The following is a 14,464-nucleotide window of genomic DNA, read 5'->3' as shown; positions in this document are numbered from 1 at the left end:
TGTCGATAAAGTTAGAACTTTTTTAAAACTTTTATTAAAATATTTAGAAGCATTCCGTCTCAAGGCTTGAATAAGTAGATGTCTATGAGGACTGACAGTAGATTCTGGCATGGTGGGAAGCGTGTTTACAAAATTTCTGGGGGGAAGCCAGCACAATTGACTGCCATCTCCATAGAAACCTTGCCCACTGCCAACAACTCTCCAATTACTGCTGTAGTGCACGGCAAGGGCACAGACACACACACGCACAACCTAATGAATACACAGTGAAACAGAAGTATTTGTGTGTTGTCAAACATTCCATACTGCTGATGTAATAACGTCTTATATAATAAATAATTTTCTCCACGCTAACATTTTTCAGACAATTCAGTGATTAAATAAGTTAGACCTGTTAAGAAAACAATGCTGATAGACTTCTGCCTAATAGTCAAGTCAAGTCCAGTCATCCTCATTTACATAGCGCTTTTAACAATGTAGATTGTTTCAAAGCACCTTTACAGAGATAAACATATAATTTAAGGTAACAGAGATTGGTTTAGTTTTATAGTGGTTCTTGAAAAATGTTTTTTCCAGCTAAAGTTAGTTTTGATTGATTCACTTCCATCTAAATGATACTTGAGTAATAATACCCAAGTACCATGAGCTTTTCATCGTTTCTCTGGACAGTCACATCTATCTCACACTAAACTATTCAGTATACGCACAGCCTCTGACACACACACACACACACACACACACACACACACACACACACACACACACACACACACACACACACACACACACACACACACACACACACACACACACACACACACACCAGGTGAAGAAGGTGCATTCCTGGTTCTGATGATGGATAGCTTCTCTGCAGTTCATTTTCCACTGACTGGAAAAAGAAGAGGTGGAAACGGATTGATGGCTATAGTTTCCACGGGTTGGCTGAGGTATGGAGTACCCGCATGTACTACAGGTGTGCTGCCGTAACAGGCCTTTTCACGGCCCCTCTTGGACACAAACCTCATGCTGGTTTTGCGTCAAGAAACCCGGCAGTGATGCTCAGCATGAATAAAACAACTTCAGGACCAGCTTAGTTTGAGTTTTGTGGATTTTGTCCACAACAATGAACACCATTATACAAACCATAAGCATTTATTAATGCAACGTCCAAATCAGTAGAGATTTTGAGTGTCTCAAATCCTGTGTTCTTTCAGTAAATGTAAAATATGTGGTAAGATGAAAAGTCGTTATAGACAGAAAACTTCACTGTTTAGTTTTCAACATAAACCACATGTGAGTTTGGCAAGTAGTCAAAAATCAATAACAATAGTCAAATATCTCTCTGGCTCCCAGGTAGACTGAGGAGTCAGGTTACATGTAGCATACACTGTATATCTCTCCAAGTTGAGTGATTATTGAGGAACCGGTAACAAAGACAGTGTGAAATATGTAAGAGGGTACGGAGATGTAAGAGGAGATTGTAGTTTGAGATTAAATGTGCCATAAAGAGAAGAAATTACACTTTATGTAAGTTTTTTCATTCCCTAACAGAGATTACTTTGTACAAAAGGTACAGGTTATATAGTGTATATACACTGTGGAGATGAAGGGCGTTTGCTAACAGGGTGGGGTTTTAACTGTAAATCTGTCGACTTTTAAATAATACATTTGAAAAATATTGCTAAGATTTTCATTCAAATGAAAATGTTTAGGAGCGAAACAAAACAAGGGATTCACATCCACATTTACTGTATTATTATTGTTGTTGTTATCTTCACAGCAGCCACCTTAGCTGGTTTTTGGAACTGAACTTTTAAGGTTTTAAGGGATTTACAGTAATGTATGATGTTGTCTCCACCGTGTGGCCAAATACCGTAAGTACTACTTCATCTGCTTCATGGCGATTATCAAACATAAACCCGTAAAATGAAATATAGTTATTGAATATGTTATGTTATTTCGTTACTCAGAGAACAATCAGATCACTATTTGGCAAAAAATTAAATAAATAAATAAATAAATAAATAAATAAAAATCGTATAAATAGTATTCTAATTCCCTAAAAACAATTGTAAGTCTGCTTTTCATTACATTTCTGTAATAATTTTTGCTCTAATAGCTATTTTCACACCATGAGAGTTTATTTGAAGACGTCCTATAATGTCTATGTGCTATGTGCTAATAGTAGTAATAAATAGATTTTGATAGATTTTTAAACAGCAGGTTAAGTTAACTGTTTAAAAAGTTTTAAATCGAGACGAAAAATGTTAGGTAGTATTTTATTTTTAAGTAATCCATATAGGCCAAAATACAGGTACAGGTAATGAACTATTTAATGTGATGAAAAGTATGGTTTTATATCGTCAGTGCAAAGAATAAAAATGGCGTCACGGTGGCCGAGAGGTTAAGGCGTTGGACTCGAAATCCAATGGGGTTTCCCCGCACAGGTTCGAATCCTGTTCGTGACGGCTTTTCCTTTTGCATGTGTGAGCGCGATACTTCACTGCAGTGAATCATTGTTGCGAAACCCCTGCAAAACATGTAGGATGTAAACTAAAACAATCATAATTTGACTAGCTAGTCAACCGGTCGTGTTTTCAAATTTATATTCGAAAGAAGATCGTTGTGACACAGCAAATGTTATGTACTTGTCTACATAGTCTTTAACATTTATTTATTGATGTAAACATCAACTCCTCATGGATAGATATATATATATATATATATATATATATATATATATATATATATATATATATATATATATATATATATATACTATTTTTTAATTTTTTAATTTTTTTTTAAAATATTTTGAAGCGTGTAATCAAATCATATTACACAACGTCGAAAATCGTAAGAGGAAATGGAGTGTGGTTATATTTCCAATCCATGACATGTGGACACCTTTTCTTCACGGTGTCCAATCAGATTGAGCTCAATGTAACAACACTTTAAAAACCAACACTTGGGTCTCTCAAGCTTTCGTTTCCGTGTAATATCCATGATACTGGACAGCATATGCTGAATTATTTGTGATGTATGTTCAAACAAATGTGCGTGTATTAAAATAGAATGTGTGTATTTAACAACAATAACGCATCTGTGAACACCCCCGCGAAACAGTGCGATGGTACATCCGGTAGAGTTTAAAGAACCGAACACACAGTTGCGCAGATCAGACGCTTTGTTAGTGAGGGAGAGACAGTTAGCACTGTGAAATAGAGATTTCCCCTCTTTTGCGAAAGTATTTTTTTTATTCTGTTTCTTGGTAAAATTGCAGTACTTCACAAGTAGAAAAGAAAACATACTATAATTATAACAATTTAAACGGCCATCAGGAAGTTTCGAACTGGTCATAACGTACAAGTTAGGCAGTTATAGTTATTTCGGCTGAAATCGTTTTTTAAATTGACTGACTGTCTCGTCGCTTTAACATTTTAAATGTCGATTAGACGCCAAATGAATGATTTTCGAGTGGAAGGTGACATGAAGAGACGCGATGGTGTTCAGATTGACCGGCAGTGTGTGTGACTGAACTCACTGACACTGTTTTAAACACAACCCGCAATATAACCGGCATATGTGAAGAAAACAGATTTTAACATCTGTTTGTTTAATAGACGTCGTGAATAGACTGTAAGTTAAACTAATAACAGCAAAAAAAGTGACTCAGTAACGTTATAAATTAATCTAGATACTAAACATTTTGAGCAGTGACGACTTGAAGCCAAGTCTTGAGTCGTAGTTGTTCCAGGTTTACGGCAGGATGAAGTCTAAAATATCTTTCTGGAAAACGAATTGAGTGTTTTTTAACGAGTAAGTTGGTTATAATCGTCTATGAGGAAATATTTCCTGCTTTTACTTTCATTCCTTTAGCTTTTTGGGCAAGTGTGGAAAAACTGCATCAAATGTTACGTTAGAAACACCTCTGCCTTTCCAAAAAGTGTTTTGCATACAAAGTTTATTCGCCAAATAAAGTTTATTTGGCAAATAAAACATCCCACTCAGAGCACAGATTTAGCTTTAGATCAAGAAATCCTCCAACACAGCTGTGGTTTGGCTAGCCGGTGTGCTAGCTTTCACCACAGCTCTCAGAAATGTCGAATATCTCCAACGAAGGTGTGATCTTGATTAAAGATGTAAAGGCCGGATCTAAAAACCTTAATATCGTCTTTATAGTTTTGGAAATCGGTAAGTGGATTCACTGCTGTGTCCCTCATGAGCATTTTAGCACAAGTAACAGTTAGAGCTAATTTCTCACAGCTAACATTCATGAATAACATGTCTAACGTCGCGCTCGACGTCGAAGTTATTTTGCCGTGTTCTTGCAGCTTTGAGTTATCACCCATCATGTATCGCAATTGCCTGTGTGTTTTCAGTAGTTTTGTAACGGTTGAGATTTTACTGAACTTTGCTGTGCACGCGCAGGTCGGGTGACGAAGACAAAGGACGGGCACGAGGTGCGCTCGTGCAGAGTGGCGGATAAGAGCGGCAGCATCGCCATCTCTGTGTGGGATGAGCTGGGCAGCCTAATACAGCCCGGGGACATCATCCGCCTTACGAGAGGGTACGAGACACATACTGTATCTTTGTGTTTTAGTCAGACCTTTGACGCTTTAAACACTGTATGGCTATTGGTCTGTCGGTCAAATGTTCGGTAAATGGACACATTTCTCTTCCAAACTGATCTAAACTGCTTTGAGTATCCTGCAAGACTGTATAACAAGGATGCATGTGAAATGAATGTAACTGACAAGCATGTATGTGATATAAAAACGTGCAGACTACAAATATTTGTTTTAAGGCTCATAAATGTTGTTTCAAGTACAGGTGACGTCTTTCAACTTTGGAAATATATTTTAGGTATGCTTCAATGTGGAAGGGGTGCCTTACATTGTACACTGGAAGAGGAGGAGACTTACAAAAAATTGGAGAGTGAGTATTAATATTGACTCTCACTATATAATCATCTACCATTTTCATTTAGTGTATTATCAGCATATGGCAATAACCATGGAAATTTGCCCTCATGTTATGGTTCGAAATCTACTGGCACATTAATCGGTGAATAGATTCATGAATTCTGTTTCTTAAATGCTTTGGTTTAGTAACTGCCTAAAATAGTTTAATGGTGAAGTCAGGATTATATATATGTATATATATATATATATATATATATATATATATATATATATATATATATATATACACATTATATTTTCAAGCCTGTAAATTTCATTGAAATGTAGGCTATATATATAGCAGGATGTCCAATACTGTTCACGGAAGGCCACTTTCCTGTAGTGTTTATTACCCAACCAGCTAATCAGGTCTTCAGGATAAAGAAACCTCCAGGTAGGTGCATTTGAGCAGGTTGGAGCTAAAATCTGCAGGAAATTGGCTTTCTAGGAGCTTGTTTAGACACCCCTGGTCTACAGTGGAATTTAAGTTTGGCTTTTATGCTTGGCTCTAAATTATTTAATTCTCAAGAAATTGCTCTACGTGAGTGAGATTGCTGTAAAATGTTATGACTGACCAAAAAGAATTCTAGCAAATGTACTTGGTAAAAGGTGTTGTAACAGTGTTAATTTCAGCCATCATTTGTTAGCCTTTAGGTGTTTCTCAATGTCAAGGAAGGATCCTCGGAAGCTGTTATTTCGAGGATGCTACGTCATCGACATCCATCGAAGGACTGTTCCAATGTCGAGGATCCTCAGAATTTCAACCAAGGACTGAGTCCTTCGTTCGAAAAATATCCCATACACAGGAAAGGATGCATATGTGTAGCCTTCGCGCTCTCAAATCACCCACAATCCTATGCGCCAGCTTTGCTATCTTGTTCAAAAAATAAAAAATGTCAGACGTTAGCGGAATCGTACTGGCCCCAAACTTTTGAACGGTAGTGTACATCACAACTTTTTGATCTTTTTGAATTTTTGCAGCGCCAAAAGCGGACCTTTTCACTGACGTAATGACGCAATGACGTGCACTTGCTAGCCTGTTCCATTTACGTGTTCTCCGAATGCTAAAGAGGAGCCTCGCCTAGCCTCTGAAGGAAATTACTTGGAAGGATCAATCCTGCCAAGGAAGTATCCTTGACATTGAGAAATGGCTATTATATCATTGGATGTCACTTATATATTATCACAATGCATTTGCATAATATGGATTATCAGCCATGGATTATTGACATCAACATCATGAAGTAAAATGAGTTAATAAAAAAAACAAAAAACTTTTATGCATTTAGTAAATGCATAAACGTTTAAAAGGGGGGGGGGGGGGGGGCATTCATTTTACTTCAGTGGCATGTTGATATCAATAGAAGCAGCCTTTTATAGTACATTGTCTTTCACAGGTTCTGTATGGTGTATTCTGAGGTTCCTAATTTCAGTGAGCCAAATCCAGAGCTGCTAGGACAAGCTAACCAGCATAAGACGGTGAGTCCAATCAATGTTCATTTTTATGCAAAGTGGCACCTCAGTGTGACAATGAGTATACTTCCCTTCAATCAGTTGCATGTCTAAATTTGCTTCAGTTATAATGTAAAAAAATTGGCTTGTTTTTTCACTAATTTCATAGTCTTTGTTTAGAATATAATTTGGAATGTTGAAGTTATTTATGCAGAAGCAAACATTGTTTTTAATTCTGTGCATTCAAATACCAAGCCATTAAACTAGCCTAACTAGCAAAGCTCCTGTTATGCACAAAGTCAACACATTGGTGTCTTATCTCTCGTTCTCTCAATAGGGTAAAGAACAGCGTGGAAATTCTCCACCGAATCAAAATGCAGGTACTCCTGTGCAGACAGGTGAGTAAATGTATGACTAGTACTTTTCATAATCTGTCCTACTAAGGTGACGGATGCTGATTTTGTGGTGGTGGATTAATGGTTTGGAATCTGGGCTGCTAACGAAGGTTGCAGGGTCAGTCTCTGAAATTGGAGTTACTGAGATCCTGTTCTTGTTTGTTCTTACCGTTAGCATACTGTAAATTTGCTTTTGATAAATGTCTGCTTAATGACACAAAGTAATAGCTTTTTCTGGTCCCTCAGTAAGGTGTTTTGTATGTCTCTGATATAATTAAGGGGGCTTTCACATTAGCACTTTTGGTGCGCACCCGGGTTCGAATGACGTCAGAGTTCGGTTCGTTTGGATGATGTGAACGCTGTCTTCCGAACTCTGGTGCGCACCCGCAAACCGTACTCGGGTCAGCTTAAAAAGGTGGTCTAGGGTACGGTTCATGTGAACTCCAGTACGGTTCGCTGCTGATATGAACGCAAACGAACCAAACCGCGGAAGTGAACCGCTATTGATGACGTATAATCTGGTCGACAGGACAGTCGTCTGTGTGTGTGTGTTTGTATACACTTACCTTGACGGAAAGCGGGATTGACACACTGCAAGCAGAGAGATGATTAATGCTTGCCTCCGCAAAAATTGTCTTCGACTGACAGCCAGCTGTCTTTGGAACGATTTTAGTACTTTTGCGGCAGACAGACGCAAGTGTGTTTCTGTATGTTTTCTTTGAAAACAAAATCAAAGGTTAAAAAAAGAACAAATGTGAAGCAATCAATTCTATCCATTTTGACGGCTTTTCATTCATAGCGGCGCCGGTTACCAAGCAACACGACTACGTGCCAGCTGCAGCTTGATGACGCAAGCGTACCACGGTTCGGATACAAATAATATAATGTGAACAGTCCATCGGGGGCAGGGGGAGGGGGGAGCATTCGAACTCTGGTTCGGAACAGGCAATCGAACCAAGTGTGAAAGCGCCCTAAGTCTGCCACCTATTGATTTATTTGTTTGCCCAACAGGAAATGGTAATGGGCCAGTATTTTCCAATAACAGTGCTGCACCTGTGCCTCGGGATCCCAACTTTGGTGCTCCAGGAAGACCAAACGGGCGTGTTCCAGGCAATGGACCACCCCCAATAACTGCAGGGGGACCCCCTGCTCCCCCCAAACCCACAGTCACCATTAGCAATGGCAGGGACCCAAGAAGGGCTTCAAAGAGATGAGACTGCAAAACCACTTCCATGTTCCCACTCCTCCCTAAAATCCTTCCACAAACCACCCTTATAATACAAAACAATACTGCCAATCAAAGTATACGAGGTTTAATGCTACTGTTTTGCCACCTGTGCTTTTGCTTTGTAATTTTGCCAATACTTGCGTAGTATTATCTCAAAAGGTTAGAATTCAACTTGTTACAGTTAAAGGTTGGTATACCCTCTGCCCGTTAAGTGCCGGTTCAGTGGCCCACCATTTATTTCCTTTCCCTAAATGTGTTGTTAAACTATACACCCTACTTGAACACTTGATGCACTTTCTTCTCTTAAGTTATAGTGAATGCGTTGTCATGTGATTCAGGAATGATTTTTTTGCTGTTGCAAATTGAGGAATGAATTTCAAAAAAATTACCGATGACTAAATGGGTTCTTCCCCTCCTTGGCCAAACAAAAAAACAAAATTGCCAGAAGTGACCGTGTGAAAGAAAAGGTGATAGTTTGATTGGACACTTAGGATTATTTAATTAGGAATAAATGAACAAAATGTTAGGAAATTGATCCCTGTGGTTATTGTTGTAATTTGTTCCATTTTATCTTTTTAGTGCCATTTACATTGAATGAGATTGTTGCCTTTTATATTGTGCAATCAATTTGACTAAACTGAAAAATTCTGTTTTCTCTCATATACTGTAACATCACTGTGTTCGTTTTGCTATATAGATATTTAATGTATATAAAATGCATATCAATTTAGGGATACTTGTTATTCAGCCAAATATGTATTTCTATTAGCCTAAAAGTTTTAATATTCTTTAACATTTGCTGCATGAAAGGTGCTAATACAAATAGCCAAAGTGTTGTTTTCTTGTTTGCCTGTTAACATTTTAAGCTGCTTTATCTGCAGATTCCATGATCGGAGTGCGTAGTGCTCCTGGTAAGTTAAGCTAATAAGTTAGATCCTGACAGATTTAAGTTTTCCCAGTTTGTAGTGCAGATCAGTGCTTCTCAACTGGTTTGACCATGGGGCCCATATTTTCCATGGTCATCAAGCTGTGATCCTTTTTTTTTAATGAATTTGACCTAATCCATATATAATAACCCACATATATATATACATAATTGGCCTATTCAATTTTAATTTATTTTTTTAAAACAAGCAAATATATTCCACAAAAATAGTTGACACACAAGTACAGTCTCACTCATTAATACTGATGAAGAGGTAAGGCTATTAAATAGCATTCATAAGTTTTTTAAACATTTAAAAATATACAAAAGTACTACACAAAGTGAAAATAAAGTGGTATTTTGTGCTTACGGAAACGAGTTACCATGGTAAATGCACATTACTAACATGTACTATTACAGACACATGGAAACTCCTCCTAATGAATAGAATAAACATACCTGCAAATCCTTTTCAGCTGACACACGACTAACGACCCACCAATTGAAAAGAACCCCACTTTCTTTTCTGGAATAACTTGTGTCAGTATGCATCGTGCTAGTATGTTAATGAGTGTTTTTGCTTCCAGTATGCCGGATCAGTTGAATCCCTTGCATACAAATTGTACAATATATGATTTAGTGTATTAAGACATGGTCTAATACCATCATTTAAAAGTAATATTTAATTTTATTAGCATTGCTTTTAATCCATAGTTTTGTCTTTGTTGTAAGTTTGCATGCATATATACGAATATTAGCCAGGGGTGTGTTGTCAGGAAAAATAGCTGGATTATTTAAAATGTTTATTCATTAATGTTTGTGAAAATGATCGAAGCATGTACTGATCATGCTCAGATTTTCTGTGAACTTGAAACATCATTATCCTTTAAACATGAAAACGTCAATGCAGTATAGAATTGATAACTGATTACAAGCTATACCATTTATTTTTTATTTTTTTAATAGTATTGTGTCATAATGTGAGGCTATATTATTTTATGTAAATTGTGAATCTTAAAAATTGAATACTTTGGTTACCAGCAGATAAGATCAGGAATGCTTAGGCTTTATCATCAGCCCAGTCAAGCACAAACGTGTGTGAATGATTTCAAAACATGTTCATCAAAATTCTTAAAAACTTAAACCTCATAAAAACATTCCTGAAATCAATCTCAGTCAGAAACTTGTGAAATTAGAATTCCTTTTGCTGTCTGTACTTGTAGTTACTCCTGTATGCATATTCAATGCATAGAGTATGTGTAATCTAGCATGTTTAAGCCATACTAGAAGGTTCCTTCCTCAAACACTAAATCTCCTAAATGTTCCAGATCTGACATCAGTATTTCTCTGAATGACATCATCAAGGGGTGGTTAAACTGTACTGGCCTAATAAACCTTTGTATAATTATATACACCTTTGAGCAGAACATGCCATCACAATTGTGATGAACAAGGAAAGACACAGTATAAACCCAAATGATGGCACTAAAACCCTTACAATCATTAAATTAACTTTTACAGAACTGCGAAAGCAACAAAAATATATCACAAGTAAGCATAATTGAATATTACCCATTAAATGTGCACTCAAAATAAAAATAATATACAGTAGCTGAGGAATAATTAATTAAAAGAATAATAACCTAATTATTCCCAAATGTAGACTTTTTTTTCCCATCACAACATTAAATGTGCTCTAAACGATGTCACGCGTTATTTAGGCCAAAACATTTTTTGTCACATATAGCAAACATCTCCTCACTATCCGCTAGCTGCCTGTCCCCTGAACACACTGTCAAAAACGGGGTCTCTGCAGACACCCCAGGCTCCACAAGCAAAAAACTGGAACAACCACTAACACGAAACATAACAAACCGTTCCAGCCAATAACCGACAAGAAGGATTTGGGGGTGAGGAGGAGGGAGCGGGTCTAGCTAGCCTCCGTTTGGTTTAGGCTTGTTCGACTTGAACTGGCGCTGCACAGACTGATCGGTTTATGACATCAAAGTACCGCGAGAGCACTTCAAAAGCATAAGAAGTTGTCTACTTTCTATTCACTCTCGCGGTACTTTGATGTCATGAACCAGCACTGCACAGGCCGATCGGTTTAAGTAGAACAAGCCTTTTGATAATACTTTAAACATCAACAAGAAGTGACGTCAACTGACATCGCTTAGAGCACCTTTAACTAACAAATTACGTCTTACCTTATGATCCATTGGATCATACATCACATCAATGTCTGTCAAAAAAATAACGTGCACAATACACGGCAGTAGCACTCGGTTACTAACGTAACCTCGGTTCTATCTAGATGAGGGAACGAGTGTTGCGTAAGCTAGAATACTGAAGACAAAAATTATCCTTAATTTTGCATTCATTTAAAACGCATTGCTGAACAGAGCAGACCTAGGCAATGCAGCTCGCGCGCTGATTGGTTGCTCTGCGGCAACTGCTGCAGCCTATCGATGGACTATTCGTGAGGTAAGCACCAATGAGGGCGCGTCACGTCCTGCCAGAATGGGCGTGGCTTATGTGAATATATAAGCCGAGTCCAGATAGGATGTTCTTTGATTTTCACAATGAAGCGAAACCAGAACGTAGCACAAGCACGGCAGGGTTACGCAACACTCGTTCCCTCATCTAGAGAGAACCGAGGTTACGTCAGTAACCGAGTGTCGTTCTCTTACGAGAGTACTCTCGTGTTGCTTAAGCTAGCTTATGCTTTGGGAACCCAATGTAAAACGCTGTGCGTGCTGAAGTGCCCACACAAGGCCCCAAGGGTGTGCACCCGGGAAACCCTACTAGTGAGGTGATATTCAGACCAAAGAGTAGTGGGCCTAAAATATATTCTAATCCTACAGTTATAGGAACAAGTGCTTAGCACATAATCACAGACAGGAGGGACCGAAGTCGGCCTGTACTGTATTGCAACTGACTATTATAGCCTGTCAGTCAGGCATTAGAATGAAAACAGCTTAGCCTGCAGTGCAGGAACTTCCAGGTTGTAAAGCCTTATAAACGTAGACGGGGAGGCCCAGCCTGCCGCCATACAAATATCTTGGAGTGAAACCCCACTGGACCAGGCCCATGAAGAGGCCACGCCTCTGGTCGAATGGACTCTGATGCTTAAGGGGCATTGAACGCCCTTAGGCCTATAAGCCAGCATGATAGCGTCAACTATCCACCTGGAAAGACTCTGTTTCGAGGTGGCTAGCCCTTTGGTGCAGCCACCAAACGAAACAAAGAGCTGTTCTGACTGCCTGAACGCAGCAGACCGCTCAACGTATATTCTCAACGCCCTGACCGGGCAGAGGAGATTAACGTTGCTTTTGCCGTCAGACCCAGATAGGGCTGACAGGGAGATGACTTGTGCTCTGAACGGAGTGGAGAGCACTTTGGGGAAATAGCCGTGTCTTGGTTTGAGGACGACTTTAGAGTCGTTAGGCCCAAACTCAATGGTCACCCAACCGCTTGACTGAAGCAAGAGCCATGAGGAAAGCGGTTTTAAAGATAGCAACCGCAGGTCCACTGACTGCAGCGGTTCGAGGGGACCGCCCCTCATAGCGTCCAGGACCGTGGAGAGGTCCCAGACCGAAACCAGAGAGGGTCGAAGAGGGTTTAGTCTCCTAACACCTCTAAGGAAATGGATAAGATCATTCCTTCCCAGTAACTGGCCATGCAAGGGTTTCAAAAATGCTGCGATGGCTGCAACATACACTTTGAGCGTGGAGGGGGACCTGCGCTCATCCAGAAGCTCTCGTAGGAAGGAGAGGATCTCCGTAACGCCGCAGCGTTGTGGGTCTATGTTTCGAGCTGAGCACCAGCTGGAAAACACTGACCACTTAGAAGCATAGAGCCGTCTAGTAGAGAGCGTCCTAGCTTGTGTAATTGTATTTAGCACTTTCACTGGGAGATCAGCGGGTACCCGTTGATGGCCCATACGTGCAGGGCCCATAAGTCGGGGCGCGGGTGCCAAATCGTGCCCTAGGCCTGAGAGAGGAGCTCCTTCCTCACTGGAACAGGCCACGGGGCCGTGCTCACTAACTGCATCAACTCTGGGAAACAAACCTGGTTCGTCCAGAGTGGCGCCACAAAGAGCAGAGTAATTGTTCTCCCTGATTCGCTTGATTACCTGAGGTAACAGCGCGATCGGGGGAAATGCATAGAGGGGGAGGCTGGTCCAGTTGTGGGCCAGCGCATCCCTGTCTTTCGTGAAAAATATTGGGCAGTGCGCCTTCTCTGATGACGCGAAGAGATCGACTTCCGCTCTGCGGGACGAGTCCCATAGCAACTGAACCACTTGAGAAGCAGGGACCATTATCCTGGGGGAACGTTGTCTCTGGACAGCATGTCCGGATCCACATTTTGACAGCCCGGCACGTGTGCCGCCATCAGTGAGCGCAGGTTGTGCTGAGACCACACGAGGAGGCGTTCTGCCAGCACGTGGAGGCTTCTTGATCTGAGACCGCCCTGGCGGTTTATGTATGACACTACCGCCATGTTGTCTGTGCGGACTAGGACATTGTGGCCCTTTAAGTAGGTGGAGAAAGTGCCCCAGCGCGTTCTCGACCGCTTTCATCTCCAGACAGTTTATGTGTCAGCACCCTTCCTGGGCTGCCCACAGGCTGAAGACAGGCCTGCCCTCGTAGAGGGCGCCCCAACCTGAGTTGGTGGCGTCTGTCGAGATTACTTTTCGTTTCGAGATCGTTCCCAGGTCCATACCTGACTGGTACCAGTATGTCACCTTCCAGGGTCCAGTGCTGTAACACAGCTCTGGTTCACCTTGAGGCGAAAATGGCCCGAGGTCCACGCTCGAATCTGTATCTGCAGCCCGCACTGTGACGTCAGCCGCGCTGTCATTGATACAGAGTCTAAGTCTGTTCCCAGAAAGGAGATTGTCTGTCTGGGAGACAGCGAACTCTTGGTCCAGTTGACCTGGAGACCCAAGGCTTGTAAATGTGTGAGTAATACAGCCCTGTGCGCTATCAGTTCCACCTCTGACTGGGCTAGAATTAGCCAGTCGTCCAAATAGTTCAGTTATTCGCAACCCCCGCAATCTCAGGGGGGCGAGCACTTGCACTTCGTGAATGTACGTGGTGCTAGAGACAGACCGAACGGCAGGACGGTGTACTGATAGTTCTGGTCCCCGAAGGCGAATCGTAAGAAAGGCCTGTGATGGGGCGCTATCTGAATCTGAAAATAGGCATTCTTCAGATCCACTGAAATAAACCAGTCCCTCGGGCGAATTTGCGCGAGGATTTGTCTGGTCGTGAGCATTTTGAACGATCTCTGCAAGAGGGCTCTGTTCAAGCGTCTGAGATCTAGGATGGGTCTGAGACCGCCATCCTTTTTGGGAACAAGGACATATCTGCTGTAGAAACCCGAAGTGCTCTGTGTCAGTGGGACGGTTTCTATAGCTCCTTTTCCCAGCAGTTTCGCTATCTCGGCACGAAGTAGATGTGCTACTTCGTTTTTGTTTTTGTTTTGTTTTTACCGT

General features: G+C 40.7%; 1 protein-coding gene and 1 non-coding gene across 3 annotated transcripts; both read left to right on the top strand.

Moving 5' to 3' along the window:
* The first annotated feature begins 2,386 nt into the window (after positions 1 to 2,386).
* Positions 2,387 to 2,468, top strand: trnas-cga (transfer RNA serine (anticodon CGA)). The gene has a single exon. It is a non-coding gene; the product is annotated as a tRNA-Ser (tRNA).
* A 712-nt stretch (positions 2,469 to 3,180) lies between these two features.
* nabp1a (nucleic acid binding protein 1a) lies at positions 3,181 to 8,574 on the top strand. Of its 2 annotated transcripts, none has more exons than XM_077215074.1 (6): positions 3,181 to 4,194; positions 4,432 to 4,570; positions 4,867 to 4,938; positions 6,362 to 6,443; positions 6,754 to 6,814; positions 7,823 to 8,574. In XM_077215074.1, exons 1-6 carry the CDS (start codon positions 4,101 to 4,103, stop codon positions 8,023 to 8,025), a joined length of 651 nt encoding a protein of 216 aa, XP_077071189.1. In that variant the 5' UTR covers positions 3,181 to 4,100; the 3' UTR covers positions 8,026 to 8,574. The 2 variants fall into 2 exon arrangements, with proteins under 2 accessions (XP_077071189.1, XP_077071190.1); XM_077215075.1 differs by having other exon boundaries at positions 3,214 to 4,194; positions 6,754 to 6,796.
* Positions 8,575 to 14,464: the final 5,890 nt, after the last annotated feature.

Source organism: Siphateles boraxobius, unplaced genomic scaffold (genome assembly GCF_051911475.1).
Source record: "Siphateles boraxobius isolate OS27281-9 unplaced genomic scaffold, OSU_SipBor_1 7, whole genome shotgun sequence".
Lineage (NCBI taxonomy): Eukaryota > Metazoa > Chordata > Actinopteri > Cypriniformes > Leuciscidae > Siphateles > Siphateles boraxobius.
The sequence above is the reverse complement of the archived record's forward strand: the minus strand, read 5'-3'. Positions and strand labels throughout refer to the sequence as shown.

What these genes read in the sequence shown, in the direction of transcription:
- nabp1a (XM_077215074.1), top strand. Translation starts at nt 4,101, where the DNA reads ATGTCGAATATCTCCAACGAAGGTGTGATCTTGATTAAAGATGTAAAG. An exon ending in CTTTATAGTTTTGGAAATCG is followed by an intron (nt 4,195 to 4,431) that starts GTAAGTGGATTC and finishes GTGCACGCGCAG; the next exon opens with GTCGGGTGACGAAGACAAAG. An exon ending in GACTTACAAAAAATTGGAGA is followed by an intron (nt 4,939 to 6,361) that starts GTGAGTATTAAT and finishes TGTCTTTCACAG; the next exon opens with GTTCTGTATGGTGTATTCTG.